Below are 24,351 nucleotides of genomic sequence, written 5' to 3'. Positions count from 1 at the left end.
TATATCCAATCAGAATCTTTAAAAAGATTAAGGATTGTATAATTACGCGTAAAAGTGGAGCTGCAAGGTACCTTACACTGCATTGAATTGGAAGTCTTGATGTCGATAGTGTCAGGACCCGGTCCAAGTACGACGATACTTTCCACAAAAAGAACCATAAAATGGCATGCTGGCATCTATATCGGCCCGGTTTTGTCGGATGGCCACGGTTGCTCTAAACGTATATATAGACTTGACTTGTCCTTCTTCGAACAGTTTGTTTAACTGAACAAACTTTTTGTTTTTTTTTTCGTCCATCCCTCTTGGTATCGTTAGTATGGCGGCCAAGCAAGATAGCTTTCGCGTGATTATAGTTGGCGGATCTGTTGCTGGTCTGACTCTGGCTCACTGCTTGTTCAAGAACAACATTGATTTTGTGATCCTCGAATCAAACTGCGATATTGCCCCCCAGGTCGGTGCTTCAATTGGCATTCTTCCCAATGGTGCTCGCATTCTCGACCAACTGGATATTTTCGATGAGATCCTTGATGCAGCCGAGCCTCTAGAGCACGGTTGGACCTGGTCGGCAGCAGGCAAGATAATATCAAAGACTGAAGCCCCTAAAGTCATTCATCAGAGGTGCGCAACTTCAATGGCCTTTCTCAGTATGAGATACTAAGCCCCATTATCTCAATAGGCATGGATATCCAATTACCTTCCTCGATCGCCAGATCTTGTTGGATATTTTGTACAGAAATTTGAAAGATGGAGATCGTCGCGTACATACCAACAAGAGGGTCACAAAAGTCGAGCATTTTTCTGAGAAAGTGCGAATTCATTGTGCAGACCAGTCCGTTTTCGAGGGCGACATGGTCGTTGGAGCCGACGGTGTGCGGAGTACAGTGAGACGAGAGATGTGGGATTACATGGACTCCATGGCTCTAGGGAAACAGGCAGCAGAGGAACGAGCATGTAAGTTTACGCCCCTTGGTCTTCGAAGAGAAGCTAACCCCTGTAGGCATGTCGTCTGAGTATTCCTGTGTGTTTGGAATATCTACCGCAACGCCAGGACTACAGCCCGGACAGAGCCATCGTACTTTTGCAGATGACTACTCGACCTTGACCGTTGTTGGCAAAGAAGGCCGTGTTTTCTGGTTCCTATTTACCAAGATGAACCGTGTCTACTCTGCTTCTGAGATCCCTAGACTCGACAAGGAAGACATAGGACAGCACATGAATAAGTATGCTCATGTTCCGATCACGGATAGTGTCACTCTCTCTGCTGTTTATCAAAATGTTGTATCACGAAATTTCCTTGCTTTAGAGGAAGCTTTCTACACACATTGGTGCATGGACCGATTTGTTTGCATTGGAGATTCGGCTCACAAGGTATAGTTCCTACTTCGGTCATTGGGATCTCTTCTAATTTAGAATACATACAGATGACTCCTAATATGGGCCAAGGGGGTAACAGTGCTATTGAGAGTGCTGCTGCGCTAGCCAACCATCTCGCTATTCTGGTCCAGGGCTCATCCAGTGACTGTATCTCCCTTCGAAGCATCAAATCTTGTCTGAATAATTGGCAAACAGCGCGACAACCACGAACTAAAAAAGTCTGGACCAAGGCAAATAGTTTGACAAGACTTGAAGCTGGGGCAACAGTCAAAGACAGGATTATCGCCCAGTATCTACTCCCTTTTATGAGCCAACTACTCATTGACAAGATCTCCCAAACACTCTTTGGGGCAGAGAGGCTGGATTCTGTCCCACTTCCTCTCCGAGCATCTCAGTGTTCTATGCCACTTCACTCTCAGCCACGTCGTAGTTATGGACAGACTGGCTGGGGGCGGACTCTGTGGACCGTGCCCCTCATTGGATGCTACTTTGCTGCTCATATCACCATGGGATCTTTAGTACAAAAGTTCGGACCCTTTCTGGGGTCTACGCTTGCCCAGGGCTCTTGGACCGCAAGCAACGGAGAAACTCTGGATCTTATCAGGCCCATATATCATGTTTCTTTCTTGGACAAAATGTTTGGACCTCTCATTTGCTGCTTCTTGCCCTCAATCAGCGGGTCTGATCCCAAATCATACGCGCAGATGATCTCATTTATGGCCGATATTGGCCCGGTATACGGAATCTGGCTACTTGAGAGCTACCGAAAAGGGAAAACTAACATTGAGACTATACTGTAAGTTATAGAGACATGAAGTTCTGTTCTCGGTCGCTCTCTGCTGTTCTTCAAAAAAGCTAATCCTATCCTTAGACCAACTCTGATGGGGGTCGTTTTTCAATTGAAGGGAATCGGCAAATTGGCCCCTTTGTACTATGCAATTGAGTACATCCACTCACCTCTTTCCAGTCTCATTCAAGGAGACAGGCGCGAGATAAAGGCAACCGCGTTGAGGTCATTCTTGCCAGCTATGCTCGCAGGATACTATCTTCCAACTTTCGGAAACTTCTTTGCCTCTACCCTTGAGTCACGCCGATCATACAATGCTGTCTGGCAGTTTTTCCCCGTGATTGTACCCCTTCTGCAGGTCTTCTTTCGTCTTTCTGCGGACCAAATCTCTGAATGCAAGCCTGTCCAAATACAAAGAGGCCACAGACAGGATATGTTCTACATCCGCTGTGCATACGGCACTATGACCGCGATCTCAGGACTTGCCTTCCTCTACGCCCGGATTTCGGCTCCACAAAGCATATCCCTGGTGTCTGTTTTCCTGCCTAGTCTGTTTGGGCATACGGAGCCTATCTCTTCGTTTACCGCTGGGATTGCGAAGCTATTTCAGTATGATGAGTTGATTTCTATGGTATCTGGGTTTGTCTGGCTGGGGCTTCGATTTCAAGAAATGAAGCAAGCTGGACCACCCTGGTGGAAGTCAGTATGTGCTTTGGTTGGCACTACTCTCACTCTTGGTCCTGGCGCAGCATTTGCACTAGGTTGGGGATGGAGGGAAGAAATTCTTGCTCACATAACTTCTGAAGATGAGAATTATTCCAAGCGCCATTTGTGATTGCCAAGCTTCAATCCCCAGTCTCAAATCAAAGGTAATTTTTGGATCTTTTGGCAGCCACAGTACGGGTCACCAATGTATTCACAGTGCTATGAAGTAGTGGATAGACGAGCGCTCTGTTTATGTGTTAGTCTCGCCTCTTTCTTCGCCTCTATCTTGTGCATTTTCAATTTCCTTTGTTAGATGGTCAGTAATATATAAACGAAGGGGTGCAAGAGGATATATGACCCTATCTCCCGTGATTCAGGCATGATAACAAGCATCCCGTCTCTCTTTCCTTTCGATCTAATGCAACTTATTATGGATAGAACAAGTTTGATGGAACATCAATTTATTGGTGGTGTCTCTCAAACTATCCATGCTCTGTCACAACACAAATCGCTGGATTAAGATAACCACTTTTTCTTTGGGCATTGTAAAAATCCCGAGAACAAAAGATGCTGCTTATCCCAGGACCGGGAATGCAAATTATTAGGGCCCATGAAACGATGGATGTCGCCGGAACGTAGCTCCTCATAGGCTTCAAGTTAAACGGATGTGTATTCTGCAGCAAAGACAGCAAGCTTGGCATTGTCGACTTCTTGCTTCTAGCAGAGGAAAGTATTTCACGGACCCAGGACTGATTTACAAGGACATTCAAGGCACTTTGGCCCTGCGACAGAGCCACGTTTAGAGGGTTGGGCTTATGCATGGACCCTCACTCGCAAATTGCAATGAGAGTCTCTCCGCTTTGCATGCCGTCAATTGTGCGCACTTTGATACTAGTGAAGTCCTGATCCTTGTGCACGGCAAGCTGGCAGACGTATTCAGTATACTATGCTTCCTAGGGAGCTATGATTGTGGTATCATATCTACCTCGACCCAAACCCTCGTGCGGGTCAAAGAACCTGACCCGAACCCAACCGATTTACGGGTGCGGGTTAGCGCGGGTTCTGGGCCGGCCTACCCAAGAGACATGCCATGATGGTGCAGCAGCCACTCTGAGATGACTTGTCGCTGCCTATTTCCTTCGAGCCGCATTAATCCTACGGCCGAATTTGATGCATATTACGGTGAGATTAGCGTAGAAGTCCTCTACTCCATCGTTGCTCAATCAGAGTGAGACGCACTTGTCAGCAACCAGTACTAGGCAGGACCTCCTGGCGCCTACAACGTCCGATGTTCCAAAAACAACCCCGCAGTCCATCGGCTGCGCCAACTCGGTCAAGCACAAAGATGCTTTCAGAATATCTCATCACAGGACTGACATTCATTTTCATCCACTACCTTTGGCCTTCGAGCGCACCGTACGAAATGGACCGAATGACGTTATCGAAACCATCAATAGGCATTTCTCTCACGGCTTCATATGGGTATAGTGCTACCTACCTTGGTGGAAATGAAATTGTACTCACAAATATATCGTAGGACTATATCCCTTCGTCACTCCGACGGTTCATTTGAGGACCTTGGTCGCGTCGAAGGTGACTCTAGCTATATCAACATGATAAGACGACTCTCGTTACGTGCTGCATGCCATCCTAGGTACATTTCCCAAAGCGAACTCTTTCCCAACATACAACTTCCAGTGTATTAACCTAGACAGTCCCCCCTACTCTTCAATGGAAGATATGTGGAACGATATACCCCGACAGACATGGCGATCTTTCCGCAAAAAAGATAGGTCTAGCAGCATCCCCAGACGTCCAAATCATGAGTGAGCTAGTCCCAAAGCTCCTTTCTTTGAGCAAATCCGCCACCCTTCCATACGTCGTAATCAGCTACCCAAGAATTGCGGCACTTTACAAAGAAGATATCAATGACATGGCGGAGTACCTCGGCCTTCCAAAACTCACGGGCCTTTACAAATACCATCCGTGCGAAGCTTACGCTGCTTATGCGGGACACGGGCTAGGATAATGTGAGCACCCTGAGGACAAGGATCAATGCAAGGATGAGGGATACCAACTACCGGTGCACGAAACACTCCTGGTGGAATATACCGATCAAGTCATCCTACTGCACACAGCATGTTTACAAGCAGCAGGGGATGTGGATATGGGATATGCTGAACCCTCATGCAATAGCTTCTTTTGAATTGGGTGCCAATTCACGAGTCGGTAAACATGCGTCGCATGTGGCAGAATTCGTTTATCAGTTCTTAAGTCCCTGGTACAGAGGTCCACTCCTTCCTGATAAACTCTTGGTCATCATCACCGGGGTCCTGGATGACGCTATAGAAGAGGCTATTCGAGAGGCGGCGGGGAGAGTAGTACACAAGGTTCAGATATTTGCGTCCAAGTCTGAGTTTATTGCATCTAGGGGATCTGCGGAGCTTGCCTTGAGAGTGAATATTATGGAATTTCCTTGAGCTGCCCTTCTAAAGAGTTGGGGTGGATGTGTTCTCAGGAACGCAAGAGAGAGGTAGATAGATAACTGACAATATAAGCGTCATTCTACCTCTTTTCGAGCGTCCTCCAGTTAAAATGGGTAGGAGAACTTCGCAACTAATTTCATACAGAACTATCGACCAGGACATCCCTGACATAAAGATTAGATAGATATCAAAATCTACGATAACGTAGCTCCTTACCCTTCGCCGACTTTGCTTCCCTTAAACACGAGCAGTATGGATATAAGAACGCGACAGTACCCACAATGACTTGACTCGAGATGAGTGGTTTCCTCGGTAATTATTATGGTAGATCAAATGCTCTGATCGATATAAGCCACATGAAAAGCCTGTCCCATAGCAGACAGTTGCTACCATGGATGTAGACAATTAAATCACTAGATTAGTGTTCTTTTTAGAGGTGTAGTTGGAGCGGCAGACTTCTGTGGCTGTGTTCGTAGTGTTGCGCGGTAGATTTTGGTCTTTGCTCTTAAAAAATCTGTCTGATTTAACCGCTGATCTTCAATGTTGCCTTATATGTATCTCAGTCCACGGAAACCCGGAAAATCCATCCATTCACCGCACTACTTAAGACGGAATATAAAATAAACTCTGCGTTCTAATGAACTTTCTTTAGCTTGGTAAACGACATGGCTGCCAAAACCTTTTGCACTAGAAAGTAATCGGTAAGCGATCCGGCCACCCTGCCCAAAACGCGTGCATGAATTAGCATTAAATCAATTCAACCACCCACTATGCCACTAATTCACTCCCGAAGTTCTAGAAACCCAGTAGAACAAGAGGGTAGGATCTTATTAGCAATACCGGCTTTTGAGAACAAAGAAATTTCATTAATTCGCGAAGGAGCGCGCCGTTTTGATTAGACAAAAAGACGTTAAAAAAGAGACGAAAGAAGAGAGGCTAATTTAGAGCACAAATAACACACGAAACAGTACATTTCCTTCGAGGATTTTATAAGGAACTTATTTAATACTTCGTGACGCAAGGAACAGACTTATATCCCCTGTTGTAATATATTTTAGTGCGTTGGTGTGGTAATCATATATATCTACCAATAGAAACCATGCAATCCTTACACTTACGGGAGGCGGACCCCCCGCCTCAACAACCCCTCAGCCATAAGACAGCACTGCTAGTTGAGCAGAAATCTCAAGACCTCCTCATACGATCAACACAATTCTCAGTGCATACGGTGTACTCTTAACACGACATCAAGTCCCTGATAATGGACGAGCATTGCGAACTATGCCTTTCGTCTGTATCATACTACTCCGGCAGTGAAGATGGACCATCTGAACAGGAACGCTATGGCCTGTTTCATCAACAATGCTCCGCCTGCTCTGTCATAGACTCCCAGGCAGATTCCCTGTGTGACTTTTGCCAACATCTACGATTGAGACATCTGGTAAGATGCGTGGAGCCCGAGACTCGAAGGAGATTTTTATTCCCTTTGCGTAAGCGATTGGTAGAAGATCCTGTCGTGACTGAATGTCGGCTTTGTCGTTTGATACACCATACGGTCGTGGTCGGGCTCAGTGCTGCACAATTATCTGAAGTGAGAAAAGCAGACTACGATATCTTTTTCTACCCAGGACTGCCTCAGGACTCGCAACCAGAGGGATCAAGTGCTTTCTCTGCGGAAATTTGGGCCCATTATTCTGAATGGGGTGGAGTGGCAACCATTTGGGTTGGCGATCTTCACATAGATGATGTTAAAAGTGGTAAGACATTTCATTCTTCCTTGCATGAATAAGATCCTGATAAGAAATTCGAAGTGTCTACTGCGTCTCCTGTTGGAGAAATGATATCTTGGGTCTCTTTGATGGGCAGTATAAACGAATGCTACGAAACACATAGCGAGTGTCAGCGGAAAGCCCGATATAGTCTTCCTCTAGGCTTTCGGGTTATCGATGTGAATAGACGATGCCTTGTTGAGAAAGGCAATTGTCGGTTTGTTGCCTTAAGTTATGTATGGGGCTTAAATCCTCAGTCATTCCTGCTTGCAGCAACCCGTGCCACAGTCGATGGAATGAAGAAAGATGGTGGTCTTCCTGCTTTAAGAATGCCCCAAACAATTGAGAACGCAATTGAAATATGTGTTCGAATGGGGGAGAGGTACTTGTGGGCTGATAGGCTCTGCATTATACAAGATGACGCAGATGACAAGAAAAATCAAATAGAGGCTATGGGCGACATTTATTCCTCCGCGCAAATTGTGATCGTGGCTGCCTATGGCGATAGTATGGAATTTGGGATTCCGGGCATCGGCGAGCCAAGAAAGACAGTCCAACATAGTGAAGATATCTTTGACTTACGAATTACGAATGTCATTCGAGATGTCCAAGATGATCCGCTTAACGTCTGGGTCAATCGCGCATGGACATACCAAGAGGCTGTTCTTTCGGATAGGCGGCTCTATTTTACAGACACTCGAGCCTTCTTCGAGTGCGAACGATTGCTCTGTCACGAGGATCAGTTTAACGTCGAAGAAAGTCGAAATGAGCTCTTCTCGACTAGGCTCACTATTCCCGAGGATAGTTCCCGTTTTCAATCCTTTACGCGTCATCTTAGGCATTACACTTCCAGAAAGATCACATACCGGTCCGACGCTCACAAAGCGCTAACTGGTATCTCTATGTCATTATACAAAGGACCTAGCGCCTTTATTAACGGGCTACCAGTAGTAGACTTTGACCGTGCGTTATTATGGTACCCTGACACTGGTACAAACCTTATAGAGTATCATGAAACTCAGGGAGAAGTCTTACCAACGTGGTCATGGTCCTCGGTCATGGGCCTGTCCGATCCACTTCACTACCAAGCAGCGGATTTCTATGGAACTTTAGCCCCTTGGTATCACATAAACTACCATGTCATATCTTCTGCTTCTATAGCAGCCTTGAATGGTCACGCTGACTCGGGACCGGATGATGATTGGCAAGTTTATATGGCTATTGCCATCAAGGAAGGATGCATGGGAAGCGTGCCCTTCCCTTTCTCATTGGCAACCGAAAACTTCCAAGCCGTGCATGAGCTGTTCAATGCTAGATGGAAAGATTACCTCTCATTCCGCAGGGAGGCCATACCATTGACCATTAAGACGTCTGAATTACCACATGGCATTTCCACAGACGCCGCAAAGCAAGGAGTCATAGCAACAAGGTCCCACACTGCACTTCTCAGAGTAACTCCAAGACCTTACTCTTCCTTTTATATCATCAACTCAGAAGGAGACACAATCGGTGAACTCTGCGGAGATGCGGCAAAACTGAGAGAACATGTCATCTCCCCGGAATATAACTCGCGCGCTGAGTTCGAATTCATCGCGCTCTCGCTATCCGGAATCGGATCTTATTCAAGGGACTTTAGTCGGAAGAACTATATTGATGTTGATGGGAACTCGTTGAAGAAGGCACCTATCGTGAACGTGTTGATGATTGTCAATAGTGGGGGCTTTGCACATCGTCGGGAGCTGGGATGGATATACCTTGTTGACTGGGCCAAGGTGCAACGAGAGTGGAAGATCATTGTGCTTGAATGATGGAAAGGGAGAGTAGCAGACAACATGTGTTCGAGGACACCCACTACGTCTTCGAGGAGGGATTTGTTTTATGGGAACCGGATCCATTGGTATTCTAGGATCAAAAGAGTCGAAAGTATCGTACTGTGCTTTAAGAAAATAGAAAAATGTCGAGCACCTATCTGTGCGTAATCGCTAGTGTTCCTCCTGTTGAAGCTAAGGAGGAACGAAAGACGACCTTTGTCAGAGGTAACAATAGTGTTTTCAGCCCAATATCCGGGCAGAACTCACCCGATAGATAATCACTTGGCCCGCCAGAAGCGCCATCAGTACTAGTGCGGGGTTTGACTAAACAACTGAGAGAAAAGAATCCATACTCGATTCTTCCAAGAAATCCGATTTGGTGAGAATTCCCAGTGGCGCTCCCAGATTGGGGATGAACGAAGTTGTATGGGAGGGGAACTTCTCTTGTCGGGTTATACGGCTTGTTTGCTCAAATTTTGATTAAATAATTACATTAGCTGGATCATATTGCAGCAATTTGATATCTCATATCCATAGTATCCAATTTCCAAATCCCTCACCTAAGTCCTCTTCCATACCCTCTGGCAGACGCGAACTAGGCGTTTACAGAATGCCTAATGCCTCCCATGGTGCCCAATATCCCCGTATAACATTCGGAGACCTCTTGTTTTGGCAGTGAGGCTCGATCAGATCTATAACAAGGGGCCAGGTTCACGACTAGATTTAGCATATCAGACCTTTCTATATTCGTGTGGGTACTAAACACGCTCGCCGTACGGTCTGTGACGTCCGACCGGTCGCTATTCTGCGGAGATGCGATTTCCAGCAAAATTCTGGCTTGGCAAGATATAGTTTATGTTGATTGGTCGTGCATACTCCAACTCAGGGATGCTGACCACCATCAGCAGTGATTAAGAAGGCATTCACGAGCACAGGCGCCACGTGTTTGGGTGATGGCTGCTGTAATAATGACATGCCCCTCGAAGTAGAGTTAATATTTAAGATCAACCCTTCGTGTGCCACATATACACAGCCTAATCAACTTGAAGGCTAACTGGCATCTTCTTGTACATCTTCAACCAAATTTAATCTCATCAAGATACTCGGTACCTGCCTAGTTTCGCTCCTTTTTACCAAGTCATATCTACATGTATTATTATAAACTGACTACTTCCTCAGAGATAAACATAACGCTCCTCATGACTTGTTATGCGCGTTTTCAAATGTTTTATCGTTGCGGCCACGGTTTCTACTACACGGACTGGAGCGAAACATCCTGCTTTCACTTGGTTGGTGGGTGCCAATACAATACTTGGCAACGCAACACAGGGCTCTGCGAGGGTTGTGATATGGAGAGACTAGAGACGGTGAGATAAGCTACTCATGGAGCTAGGTTGGGATTAGTTGGTGCTGTGTTGCTCTATAAGGCCGTCATGATATTTGATACCAGTGTTGCTCCGTGTATCTAGTAAAACACTACAGAGCCGAGGACTATTATCCAGAGCCTCTTTCCTAATAATAAATATCATTCAATCCTCGGATCCTAGGTACTAACAGCCTTTAGCTTTAAATATCCAAGCAACCTATCCAAGTCATTTAAATCTGATGACCAGGGATCCACACAAAGCGAGTTGCTGCGTATTGATCTACAGCCCTATAGCACATATCAGGTTCAGCCGAAGTTTTATGTTTGGAGTCCATCTTCAATATACAGCATAATAGGGGTCCTTGCTTGCTAACGTGTGTATCTCTCCAGGGCTATGGACAGAATTGGTTAACTTGACTTAACCAAACTGGTTTGATTATCAATATGAAAATAACTTTCCCAGATGAATATTTGTGACCCTTGTATCTTGAAATAAGTACCTAGGTGCCATGCAATTTATGGTACTTGACTCTAAGCAAATGTAGACCAGAATTGGTAAACGAAGCAGTTGATGTTAGGCCAAGCGTGCCACAGCACTCGAGTAAGAAGTTCAAGACAGCAATAAGTTAATAAATTCACATTTGAAAGAAACACCATACAAATTGTTTATTCACAGAATCAAAGCATAAGCTATACATGAAAAAGACCGAAGTAAGCAGGCATTGGCAAATGGGGTACATGAAGACTAGGTTTGAATTCAAGTATAGGCAGTACCAAAGAAATAATTATTCATGCGCATTCGTTATCAACGAAAGAGTCAGCCAGTCGACCGAAGATAGAAACCTCATAGTGGTTCAGGTTGTCGACTATAGAGGAGTGGTTAGTATTGGATACTGGATGAATGCGAACAAATGATAATCTTTGCAATCAGACTTATCATCATGGTAGGCATGCATGGCAAGGAAGCCAATGAGTAGAAAGTCGATAATTATTCGTACCTATAAAAGGAAGCTAGACTAGCAGAAGGTATGGTGGATGACCTATTTTCACAATGTCAGTAGGTATGCAACCTGGAGGACAATAAGACACTTATAACTATGGCAGCAAATAGTATGCTTGACTGCCAAGCATGGAACCTATATTGCAAATTAGTATATTATTGGTAGATATCGACTAGCTACTGTATACCGCACATAGTCACTATTGTGCTTAATCAGCAATAACAATACACCTTCGACCGGGGAGGGGGGGGAGAAGTAGATAAGCTAGCATAGCCTTCATCTTCGTCCGGATTGGGAGACTTGTCTCAAAAGCTTTTAAAGTCGCAAAGCTCCCACTATTGTAATTGTGACCGGAGGGTACATTCACATATGCATCTAGCGAAGCTCTTGGGGAGGGAAGGTTTGGAGACACGCGATATCCATCATTTGGAGGCGACAGAGCACGTTCGATATCTAGCGACTCGTCTTGGTAGGGAGCGAGAAAGTGGTTAGGGGAGAACTGTTGGTATCGAAGTAAATCCTTATCGTTATCGGACACGCGACGTAATGGCCTCAAGACGTGAGGCGATATCACTTTCCGGGGTATCACCGATAAGAAGTCGATGGGGGGATCTACTTTAACCCGTCACGCATCAAAGGCTTCCTTTATCGGAGTTGTCTCGTCTAATCCCTGATATTACTTTTTATTCAAATGGTTTTCGCTATGGAATGCTTGAATTGCTAAAGGAGGATATTATCGTCATGCTGCATCAAAGGCAATACGCAATTGTATCGAATACGAGCCTAAAATCAGATGTATATGTGGTGCCATTGGTAAGTTAGACCTTTCTGGTGCTGTGGGTCAGACGGTACGGGCCGAGCCGTTTGGCTGCGGTGTGCGCCAAGGCTACCTGCACGCGCACGCCGCCTTCTGTATTATCAGTGGAGGGAGGGGTTTGCTACGGGTAGAGTCAGTCATTGACCTCAGTCAATTTCCGGAAATATACAAGAGGTATTTTACCAAGTCCAATGGAGGATCACAGTGCTCAGGTTGTTACACTCGCATCTGGCAGAAAATGGAGGCGCAATTCCATGCCATTGATCGAGCGATCGCCATGGACATGCAGAGCATGGCTACAAGGAAATTGCAGGTACTGCGGGCAATCCTTGGGGTGGTCCGAGGTAAAGCTTTTCAGCCGGATAAAAGGGACACTAGAGACGCATCTTTATAGCATGAGGGAAGGCCAGCAGCCATTTCCGAGAAACAGCCTTACTTCCATGTTCCATGTGATTGCCCAGGTCATTGAGAACAGCTGCTACATTCAAACTGCCAGCTTCCATATCCAGTGGTAGCTCTGTGCCGTGTTTACCGCTCACCCGATCTGAGCCTCACCGGTGCATCAGAGAGTCTGCAGTCATTCGCCCACACCGTCAGTCAATCAACACTTCCAGAAGCCCTTTACCGCACTAACAGTCGATGTTGAATCTTATGGAGGAAAGAGCAATCAAGGATCGGCGAATGCACCAGGACTGGTGGAAGAGGGTCTCATAGGTGCCGCAGGGGGTGAGAATGCCCCAGGCGGTTCACAACCGGCGGCCACTTATAACACGTAGGGCAAGTCTCAAGGGCTCCACAGCCGGTTTTGCAACGGTCGGCAGCGACCGAAGGAGCACCAGGTGGTGTGGAAATAGCTCTAGAGACCTCACAATTGCCGGCAGCGAGGTTAAGTGCTCCACAATGGGTGGTCGGGTTTTAGTCTACGGCTAGAGGTGGGAAAATGGCAACGGAGATACCTCTGGAGGCGTTGACTTGACCGGCATCGTTGTCGAGGTTCAAAGCGCTCCACGTATGAGAGGCTGCTAGCACCGACTGGCGGCAAATATCTTGCCATATCAGGTAATATAATTGAGCTCATACGTCTCCTAGTCGCAAAATCCGTCGAATTTTGACATGATACGTCCAAAATTTGACTTTAAATGGCTGCTGGCTTCGCGCATTTCCCCAATTTAAGCATTCACCGCTCCTCTTACCGCTTTTCCTACCGTATTCAAACCTACATCCTATTCTGATGATTCCAAAGCCTTGTTAAGTATTATAAGCTGTTCATTTTGTGCTCAAATTGCCTTAATTAGCTGGTTGGAAGACAGCAGTGTGATCAACATCAGAAATGGTAGTAGAAATAGCGTTGAACATAGCTCATACTGTATCATTTATATACTTCGATAAGCTGGCAGGAGACACACTATTTGATATTTCTCAAAATATTACGTGGTGCTACAGTAGAGATGGCTTAGAGACATCCAAGTATTCCATTAGACCTCCGTATTGGCCGCCAATTAACATCAGTTCTGCCGTTGGCGGTGGAGAACCCCAAGTCCCTCGACTAGCGTGGGCGAGGCTGAGTCCCAACTCAACACCATCTCCCACCCTCCACACCCGTGCTGGATTTGGCTTCTTATACTGCAGACTACGCTTCGCGGTTCACTACCGTGTGGGGATGCCCAGAGCCAGCTCCCCGGCTTATCACCCGCCCGCGTGGTTCCCCTCATTCGAATCAGTTACCTTTCCCTAGTCGCTCGTTTTTCCAGTCGCTCGCCTTAAGGTCGCCTGAGCCACACGATTTCTGCAACAGAGCCCCTCACGCAATCGTGGACGTGTCGAGTTCAGTTGAGCAAACGCTCTGTTGGTGTCTCGCCTATCCTACGCCATGGCACAATATCCGAATGGTCAGCAGGCCTACTATGGCCAATCTACGAATGCCCAGGCGCCCGCTCAGCCGATACCGGGTCGCTACGAAAGCTATTCTTCTCAGCAGAATCCTATGCCGAATCAACATCTGCCTCGAAGAATGCCAAGTTACAATGCCGGGGATGATTCGGGGTTCTTCAACTCGGCCCAAGTCCAGAATGCACGAGTGGCGGAAGGAAATGCACAGTACGCAGCACAAAGCGGTTACAACACCACGCAGGGTGTGTTCGATGACGACAGGGACTCCAGATATTCGCGCGCTTCATCGGATGCCATGTCGCGCATGTCTCCCAGTCGCGCGTCTTCGCAAACCTCTACCATGTCTTACCAATACCAGTACTCCGGGGCTTCGACAAACCAGCCAGCTTATAACCCCCAGCAATACGGCCTACCGCACACACAATCCCAGCCAGTCCTCGCCTACAATCCGCTGAACTACAACGGATCAAACAATGTTTCCTATGCGACCCCGGCATCAGGTCATCAACCGTACAACCCTGCGGCATATCAGTCTGCCACGGTCTCAGGATTGAGCTCTCCAGTTCTACCAAGAAGGCAGAGCACAGCATCGCACTATGGACAAACACCACCGACCCCACAATCCTACGGCTTTCCCTCGCAACAACCACCGCTGCCACCCCCAAGGGGGCCTGATCACCCGTACGGAGGACGTCCGTCACCATATCAAGCCATGTCACCTATTTCTTCGCCTTCATATATGCCATCGAACTCACCAGGCACAATGACCATGTTTCCACCTTCATCACGACCTTACTATGGTACACAAGGATCCGTGTATGATTCACAATCTCCCCAATATACCCCGTCTAACATCGGCGCCTCTTTCGATGATCTGCCTCCGGAGCCACCGGCTCATCAGAGCCAAGGGAACGGTCTATACGGCAAACGGCCGAGTGTGTCTAATGCTGGAGCGGGGCGGGCCCTGCCAAACCCTCCGATGCAGCCAGATTTGCCTCAAATACCACCGAGACGAACCGACACCTTAACTCGACATCCTCAGTCGCGACCTCTCCCTGGGCCGCCAGTTGAGGCAGAGACTGAAACAAATGGTAATCCCTTGCCTTCCGATCCACCTGTGGCATATGAAGATTTGATGAAAGAAGTCGAAGCCGCAGTGGACCCCCAGCATTTTGCCCGGCGTCATAGCTCACGAGCATCCCATCAAAGCGCTCGCTCGCGCCTTCGTTTGTCGCCCGATGAGCAGCATACACACACAAACGGAAACATGGACACAGGTACAGGGAACTACGTTAATTACGATGCCTACAGTGACGACAGTGATGCCGAGGCTGCAGCTGGGCTAGCCATGATGCAAATGGCAGACGAAGAAGAAAGGGCACGTGAAGAGCGTAGCCGTGAGCGTCTTGAGGGGCGGATGCGACGCGAGACCAATGCCTCTGTTCTCAGCTCTCATGGTTCCAACATCTCCCCAAGAGGACCTTCACCGCAGTCTGATCCCCATCAAGAACAAGAATACAGCGGCCATGACCTTGCGTTGTATGAGGGGGGTTATTCTGGAAACTTGCACTACGGCGACGAGCCTGTTTACACCGCTGAGGAGTATTCGGGTATCGCTGGAGATGATAGATTCACTGGCACATCAGGTTCATTTAGAAGCTCCAATGTTTCCCCTGATGAGCGTGGAGATTATTATGATGAATACGAGCATCCGCCTATCGCGTATGAGTATGCTAACCGCCTCCATCATCTGCCTCCCAACCCTGACGCCAGGGTGGATGCAGGTGGTACGGGTGGCCTATCTGCACCCGATGCCTATGGTCGCCGGATGAGCTTCGACTATGGTGATGAAGGAGAGTCACCATATGACCAGCCTCATTCTGCCTATCAATCAGAGGATGAAAGTCCCCACCGAGCCGCCCATGAAGATCTTTTTTTCCATCCTGGGATGCGTCCACTTCCACCCGCACCTGTCGAACCTGCTGGCAATGTTGATCTTGTTTCACATCTGATGCCTGCTGGTACCTATAATCACCATGAACAAGAGGAATTGAATAACAGCTATGCCCAGTATAACCACAACGCATCCTTGCCAGCTTCTGCAGATTCATACGGCGATGCTCTGCTCAGCCCGTCCCAGGTTCCGCGCTCGTCATCTTTGTCGACTCCCATTGGTCCTCGTTCCGATCCCCCCATCAGATCAAAAACCGATGCGGACCGAGTCAGATACAGACAGCAGCAGCATGAGCTCATGTTGCAACTCCGGCAGAAGGAGCTCCCACATATAGATCCGGCTGAAGCGGCGGCCGCTGCTGCCACATTGGATCTACCAAGCATCCCAGCTGGTCGCCGCAAGAGGTTTCACCCTGCGAAGCTATCCTCGGAACAATTCAAAAGGTGTAGCGAGCCGTGGGCTTTGAGCTCGATTCTGTCCTGGATTCGCGATCTGTCCGAGGATGAAACTGATCTCAAAGAGCAAGCAATTGCCGACGCTATTGTAGCTTTGTTCACTCACAAGGTGCCTACGATGAACATTGCTGATGCCGAAACACTGGCTTCACGTGTTGTCAGCGGTATGCTTGAAGGAGGAGCACTAGTCAAAGAAGAGGAATGGGTGAAGTTTGGCTCGGGCAGTCTTTCTGGTGTTCTGTTCCAGATTACTGGAACTGGATGTTACTCTGCCAAGCTTCATCTGGAAGAACTGCACATTGAGGATACCGATAGCTTTGGTCGATGCTACTCGCATCATTGCATGCGGACGTTGAAGAAAGTCAATCTCAAGGCGCAGATGATGGCCCCTCAAAAGAAGGCCGAGGATTGGGTGACTTTCTACAAGGTACCCAAAGAGGTATGGGAGGCTCATCCCAGGAAAGAAGTTGATCGGCAGAACAATTTGCACGAGATTGTCACCACGGAAGACTCTTATATTGGACAACTGGATGTCCTGCGAGAGCTCTATCGTGACCAATTGGCTGGCATGAACCCATCAATTATCCCGACTAAGCGACTGCCCAAGTTCCTATTGGATGTATTTGGCAAGGTTGATGCAGTGAAAAAGGTCAATGAGGACTTCCTCCTAGCACAGCTCAAGTATCGTCAAAAAGAGCAGGGCCCTTTCATTACTGGTTTCAGTGATATTTTCAGAGAATGGATTCGCAAGGCGAAGACCGTTTACATTGACTATGCCGCAACCTTCCCCACTGCCAATTACCTTGTGCGTAAGGAGGCCGAACGTAACCCGCACTTCAAACAGTTCTTGAATCAGGTGCGAGAACACAAACTGTCGAACCGACTCAGCTGGGACACCTTCCTTAAGGCTCCGATCACCCGAATCCAGCGTTATACCCTTCTTTTGGCCACTGTCCACAAGAACATGGTGAAGGATTCAGAAGAAAAGACGAATGTTGCCCAGGCTATCGAAGAGATCAAGATCGTTGCTCTGGAGTGTGATAACAAAGTTGGAGAAATGAACAAGAAAGCCAATCTGATGGAATTAGCAGCCAAACTGCAATTGCGACCTGACATGAAGAAGGAAGTTGAACTAAATCTTGAACACCTTGGTCGACAGATCATTCACCGGGGCGATCTTCAACGCCCTGGAACCCGCACAAGGTTCCTTGTGGAGACGCACGCTATCCTGTTTGATCATTACCTGGTTCTAGCAAAAACATTTACTATGCGAGATCGGGCAGTGAAGTACGAACGATACGACGTCTCAAAGCTACCCATTCCGATGGACCTTTTGGGCCTTGAAAGTACCAACGATGACCCAGTTGTTAAATCCTCGGTTCGTGGTGTTTCAACTGTCACACCATCCCAAGGCGTTGTCAGTCCCCTAACACATACTGGGCCCTCATCTTCTGGCAACACAGTTGTGGACAACTCAAGAGATGACAAGATCCTCTACCCCTTCAAGATCAAACACCTTGGGAAAGAGGGAACTTACACTCTCTATGCTTATTCGGCTCAGAACCGCATGGAATGGTGCCAGAAGATCATAGAGGCCAAGACAAAACATGCGGCTGCTCTATTTTCACAGAATGCAGAACCATTTAGACTTCGTGTACTTGCAGATACTGCATTTGCATACTCTGACCAGTCACCCGGCTCCAAAAGTGTCACCATCACCGGCACACCGTTGCATCGTGCGATCAAGGAAGTGGAAAAGCAATATGAAGGTTCTGGACCCAGACCAACCCCAGTATGCAGGACTTCCGTCACCTGTGCAACAGTATTCCAACAGCCTCCCGGTCGAATCATGTGTGCAATCGGCACGGAATACGGTGTCTACATGTCTGAGCTCAACAACCCCCGCGGGTGGTACAGAGCCATTCCCATCATGAGGGTCACTCAAGTTGCTGTTTTCGAAGAATTCAATCTTCTACTGCTAATTGCAGATCGGTCTTTGATCGCATATCACCTTGACGTTGTTTGCCCTGCCAGTGGGTCTACCTCGCAGTCGTCTCAGGATTCTGCTCGACGAGCTCCGCAAAAACTGTCTGGAAACCGTGAAGTCGGCTTCTTTGCTGCTGGCCGTCTGAAGGACCGGTACTTGGTACTATACAAGAAGCGGGATGGACTTTCGTCCACCTTCAAGGTGTGTATCACTGAAGATCCGGGTGATTTAATTTGAACTGACAATTTCTTGAAGGTCCTCGAACCCGTCCTGCAGAAATCAACCACAAACAAAAGCCGTCTGTTCACCTCGCGTCGATCACAAACGGAATTCTTCCGCGAGTACGACGAATTTTACATCCCCGCCGAGACCTACAGAATCAACATGTTCCACTCCTCACTCGCCATCTCCACTCAAAAGGGCATCGAGGTTCTCACCCTCGACAAGAAACATTCGTGGTCTGTGCCGGACTTCCGAACCAATGAAGTTTCAGATGCCCAGGACACCCTCCACAGCATCGCTAATCGCATCAGAGACCTCAAGCCACTCGGCATGTTCCGCCTCAGCGACAGCGAGTTCCTCGTTGCTTATCAGGAGTGCGCCGTATACGTCAATAAACACGGTGATGTCTCCCGCAGCGTGGTCATGGAGTTCGTTGGCTGTGCGCACACTGCCTGTCTCTATGGACGTTTCTTGATCCTTTTCAATGATGACTTTGTTGAAGTCCGCAACGCAATGAACGGTCGCTTGCGCCAAGTCATTCCCGGTCACCATGTTGTCTGTCTTGATGATGGTAGCAAGATGCCTGGCTCGCTTGACGGAAATGTGCAGGCAAACACTGGTGGCTCTATGAGGATGGGTAGCGGTTTCTCTGGTGCTGGTAATGGTGTCTCCTCGGGCTCCGTTGGTAACACAGTGAAGATCTGCATGCAACATCCAGAGTACGAGCGCAGCCAAATTGTCTTCGAGTTGGTTGAGAACGAGGGCCAAAAAGACTAAGTCACGGCCCAGACAGTTGGTCAAACTCCTTTTCTTTACATTCGTTGGTCATCCCCCGGCCATATTTGTCCTTGGCATCTACCTTGATTTTTGTAATCTTCTCGGCTTTGCATCTGCATCTTACCCACTGTTGCTTTTCTCATCGAGCGAGCGAGCCAGCTTGCTCGACCCCTACAAGCTTTTGGGGCTTTTTTTCGTCTCAATAGTGGATTTCCTCCTCCATGAATTCCCCTGCTTGTTTTATACCTTTTATACCCTTTTTTCTACCCTTGCTTTTCATCCTCACCTCATACCGTTCTGCTTCTACATTTTGAAGTTCGGTGTTGACTGATTGCATCCGATTCCTCTGAGCTTGTTCTCATATTTGGATATGCTCCCTTTTTGATGATAATGTTGTTGTACATAGAGCACTTCGTTGCATCTCATGATTTGACGATTCTCTGAATTTAAGTACTTCCCGTCACATTTTTTTGAATTTTACGAATCTCCTAGCCTGTTACGGGGAATCTTTCTTTCTCGTCTTGATTTACTGCGATTTCCATGTCTCTTGGCATATCTAGGATATTGAGCGTGAGAGTTTGCTACAAATAAAGAGGAACATTTTCGAGTACAAAGAAAGAGGTCCTTAAGGCCATCGGGCCAACATAAATTCTGCCGGCAGTTGTAAGGAAATTGAGTGTTGCTGCCTGCACTATATCTGATATGCCTCGGTGAAGTAGGAAACGAGGTATTAGATGCTGCCTGTAGTGCTTCCAGTGAAATGTTGGGTATTCTTTCATACATAAGTATATCGATTTACTCTTTGTTGGCGCCTCACTTAGTCTCTCTTTTTGCATCTCCCTTTTCAATTGTCTCGTCTAAACTATGTCAAGTACATAATGGCGGGGATAGAAAAGGACTTAGACACTACCTATGAGGGTACTAGCTCATCGGGGTACTTGGTTTTTTCAATATGCTGTAGTGTAGATTATACAAACGACAATTTGGCAACGAGATGGTATTGAGTCGCGAGAAAGTTTTATAAGAATCGATTTGAACCGATGGCGATAATAGATAGCCACATGCATGATATTTTGCTACAAAAAACACAGGAAGACAATACTTTCGAGTCCACAAATCCAGAACAGATTCTTTCTCTCTAGAACAGATGATATCTAAGAACTGCGGGCTCAACCCGCGCAAGAAAATAGTCGCAAAAACACGCATTCAGACCAAGGATTGTATTGTAGTACAGTATTGCATTGCATAAAAAAGCTGATTCAACAGACCAAGGGTTACAAAAAGAAATCCGAAGATGGAAACCAGCCAAACCACACATGGCAAAAGGAGAAAGGAGAAAGTATGTAGGAAGATCATGACTCAAACTCGACAACTTTGCTAATGACTTCTCCGTCACGATCTGTAGGTGAACCATGGCTCTTGGAGCTAACAGCATTGTCGGCGGCCTTGCTGGGTCCCGATCCGGTGTCATCTTTCCCATCCAAAAGGGAAGTACTCTCCTCCTTTCCGCGAACGCTGAGAACTTCAGCTCCTTCAAGGAGGTCACGGTCAGCATCGCGGACAACACTGCGGCGTTCAGTGTCTGCGCCATACGCGCCCGCGCCCCAGCTGGAGATTCCGCCAGCCATAACTCCGGCGCTGTTCTCACGGCGGGGGTAGTCATCGTCATCTTCTTCGTCGTCTTCTTCCTCGCGGCCGAGGGCGTTGCGCTCCAATTCGCGCTGAGCATCATCCATTCTCTTTTTGACCTCGGCTGCCATGCGGATTCCGTCTGTGACAATGTTGTCCAGTACGCCACGGAGGCCTTTGCCTGGGGGGACGATACCGCCTGAGGCGCCGGCCACCGGGGCAGATGCGGAACCGGGCCCGGAGGATCGAATGCTGCCGAGGTTGGAGAATGTGGTAAGATTAGAGGAGAGCGAGGAAGAGGCGGCGAGAGCGGCTGGGTGGGGATGGTCTGAGAGGTGGAATGATTGAGGGAAGTAGGATTCGAAAAATTTTTCTAGGAGCTCGTCGGCTAAGACAACCATTCGGAAAGTGGGGAGAGTGATGTGCAGGGGATTGTTGGGGTCGAGAGCTGGGTTGGCAGACTCGGATGTTGAGCGGGTATGGTCGTGGCTGTCTGGCTTCTCGGTGCTGGGCTGTGCCGGTTGGGGTGCTGCGTCTGGTGCTGGGGACATATTGGACTTAGAGTCTCCATCGTCGACATCAATTAGGTCCTCTTCCTCGTCATCATCACCGATAGCGAATGAGCCAAGCTTCTCTGTTGCCTCTTCTGTGGCATCTTGTTGGGCACCCTTTTGGTTCTCTGGGTGGCTGGGATCCGCATATTCGAAGCAGCGACGAATGAACGCACTGACACTACTAAGGAACTTCTCGTCAGTAGTGAGCGAATTCTCGGCAAGTTCGCGATCTTTAGGCGTATTCAGGTCCTCCACAGATTGAGTTGCAGTGATCGTGCCCTCAAATCCCCGTCGAGAAAGGAACAAAAGCGCCTCGGAAATTTTGAGGATCCCTTCTCTATCGACTTGGCCATTGCCGTTGTCATCATACAAGTCGAAGAAGTAGTTGATGTTGTTCATAATATCAGGTGATCCCTTGAGACGTGCTAGACCGTTGACGACATTCTGAAGGTTCAACCCTTCTTCGGGATCAGTAGCCCACTTGCGATAGAGTCGTTGCATGAACTCATGGTCAGCCGGCTGTCGACGGTTCGCCCACAATGCTGAATTTCCTGACGAGGATGCCTTTCTCGATGGTCCAGGTGAATCAGCAACCGCCCACTTAGAAGTAGCAGCCAAAAACTCCCGGAAAGCATCATAGTCCATGTGTGAAGGACTCGGTCCAAGACCAACACGGCCGACTTGCGTGTCTGTAGGAGGGGCAAGCATGGAGAGTCGTTCGGATTTCTTCCTCTCTTGGCGCCTCCGTTCCTCTTCAATAACTCTCTGGTGCTGTTCCCATTGATAGAGTGTTTCGTAGAAACGGTCGTAGATTGTGCCAAGGTCATCTGTGCTTAGGCGCTTGCTCTCTGGACCAAGGTTACGGATCGAGGTACGCTTGGCAAAGGTCTCAATGTTCTCCAACACAGCACCCTTATGCTTTTCACGCGTTTCAGTGATGGTGCTGTGAGTGATGCCCGAAAATTCTTTGAAAGCAACCACCATCAATTCCTGGAATCGAGTAATTGCCCGAAGCTTGGGGTTCTCTGATCTTGGATGGGCAGATTCATCCAAACGTGAGAAATATGATTTCAAGACGGAAATGAAAGACCCATCATCCTGAGTTTCCAAGAGCTCTTCGCCGTTGACTCGGAGAATGGCAAGACCCACCTGGAAGAGAACTTTTGGCCCTTCCAAGAAGAAAACATCCAAGACGCGGAAAGCAAAGACAAGAGGCATAGAATTGATATAGAGAGACAGGAACCAGGGCAATGAGACCACGGAGAGTTGAACGTCAGACTTGGTTAGATGCTCCCATAGAACCGGCATTGTTTTCTCAACCAATGATTCGAACACCTTTTGATCCAGAAGTGTGCCATACATGGTCGTTGAATAATAACCAGGTAAGAGACGGTCACATAGGACAGAGAGGAGGAAAAACGCCTGAGCTTCTGACATATATCTGTTCAAATTAGCACTCACTCTTGCACTTGAGGAATCAAACGTACATTAACAATGCAGCAACCACAATGTTCATGGCCTGGCAATACCCAATTTCTGCATTGGTCCAGCTGTATGCCGTCAGAACTCGTCTTAAGCGGCCGATACCCTCTTCACTCTGAAAGCCAGGATATTCTGGTAGACTGCGGTTCAAATCTTTCTCGATTTCGTCGATGGCAAGGGATTCCTGTCCTTCGAATTTGGCCAGTGTCTCCTGGTATAATTTGGGAGACCGCAGACGAAGGAAAAGAGAGCCAGATGTAAGCTCCCATATTTCTCCGCGCAAGCGATTGGGCAGACCGACTCTAATGAGCTTGTGGAAGGTTGGTTGGCGCACCAGCGTAGCATTACGGCCATTTTCTAGAGACAATTAGTTGGTGGTCCGCAGGCCAAAGCCAAGAGATAGATGTCCATACCTCTGAAATATTCGCCCCACAGTCTCATCTTACTGCGATCACGCAGTTTACGTGCATCGCCAGGATAGCGGAAAATCAAGCCCAGTCCCGCATCTGGAGGTTGACGAGCGTCGGCGTCAACTCCTTCCTGGCCCTTGGTCTTTGCACCTGACAGCAGGTATTCTGAGTAACAATCGTTGACGACAGTACGAAGGCTTTCAACCTCTTTCATTCCTTCCCGCAGACCTTTCTTCAATGTGTCGCAAAATCGTTCGCAAGCCTGTCTGCTACCGACAAGTTGCAAGATCAGGCGCTGGGGCGCAAATTTGGCTTCTTGTTGCTTGTTGAGCAGACCATTCCAAGTTGTGAGCGCCAAGGAGAAGACATGGCTGGCGCTATGGAGACGCTCGACTCGTCGGATACACGAAAGAGGAAGAATGAAACCATTGCCCGACGGACCAGTTCCATGAGTCTGGCCGGTCCAAGTATTTGAAGCACTTGCCGTAGCAGAGGAAACAAAGCTTGTCGGCTGGGTAGAAAAACAGATGAAGCGCTCACTCAGATGCAGGCGCCCTGTGTATCGATTTCCAGCTCGGTCAGCCTTGCGTGGGCCATCGCCTTGAGTCGCTGATGAGTTCGGAAGAGGCAGGACAAGATCAGCGGTAATCTCTTGGAGTGGGTTCTGGGAATCGGGGAGGCGGAATTGTTGGCGGAACAGCGAGGCCTTCGAGGGACTATGATCGGCCGTGGACAGGGCAGGAATGTTGAAGTTGGCGGGATCAATCAGGCTCTGGGCCTTCTGAACGAAGGATGTCCACTGTAGCATTGTGAGAAATAAACGAGGGGATTTGGATCAGATTGTCCTGAAGCTAGTATTTGATGATGTCGAGGTC

The 24,351-nt window shown here is 47.9% G+C and overlaps 4 protein-coding genes across 4 annotated transcripts; 3 read left to right on the top strand and 1 right to left on the bottom strand.

Moving 5' to 3' along the window:
- Positions 1-316: 316 nt before the first annotated feature.
- N7508_002163 (FAD-dependent oxidoreductase) lies at positions 317-2,996 on the top strand (the record flags this gene model as incomplete). The annotated part of the gene is made up of 5 exons (XM_058460229.1): positions 317-618; positions 677-951; positions 998-1,368; positions 1,422-2,170; positions 2,246-2,996. 5 exons carry the CDS (start codon positions 317-319, stop codon positions 2,994-2,996), a joined length of 2,448 nt encoding a protein of 815 aa, XP_058323761.1.
- Positions 2,997-7,450: 4,454 nt separating this feature from the next.
- N7508_002162 (HET domain protein) lies at positions 7,451-8,929 on the top strand (the record flags this gene model as incomplete). Its single annotated transcript, XM_058460228.1, has 1 exon — positions 7,451-8,929. One exon carries the CDS (start codon positions 7,451-7,453, stop codon positions 8,927-8,929), a length of 1,479 nt encoding a protein of 492 aa, XP_058323760.1.
- Positions 8,930-13,986: 5,057 nt separating this feature from the next.
- On the top strand, positions 13,987-19,401 carry N7508_002161 (putative Rho guanyl nucleotide exchange factor; the record flags this gene model as incomplete). Its single annotated transcript, XM_058460227.1, has 2 exons — positions 13,987-18,603; positions 18,658-19,401. 2 exons carry the CDS (start codon positions 13,987-13,989, stop codon positions 19,399-19,401), a joined length of 5,361 nt encoding a protein of 1,786 aa, XP_058323759.1.
- A 1,352-nt stretch (positions 19,402-20,753) lies between these two features.
- N7508_002160 (GTPase-activating protein) lies at positions 20,754-24,284 on the bottom strand (the record flags this gene model as incomplete). Its single annotated transcript, XM_058460226.1, has 3 exons — positions 20,754-23,025; positions 23,072-23,423; positions 23,480-24,284. The coding sequence occupies 3 exons, from the start codon at positions 24,282-24,284 to the stop codon at positions 20,754-20,756; spliced, it is 3,429 nt and encodes a 1,142-aa protein (XP_058323758.1).
- Positions 24,285-24,351: the final 67 nt, after the last annotated feature.

Source organism: Penicillium antarcticum, assembly GCF_028974205.1.
Source record: "Penicillium antarcticum strain IBT 31339 chromosome Unknown utg000002l_segment0_segment0, whole genome shotgun sequence".
Classification (NCBI taxonomy): Eukaryota; Fungi; Ascomycota; class Eurotiomycetes; order Eurotiales; family Aspergillaceae; genus Penicillium; species Penicillium antarcticum.
The sequence above is the reverse complement of the archived record's forward strand: the minus strand, read 5'-3'. Positions and strand labels throughout refer to the sequence as shown.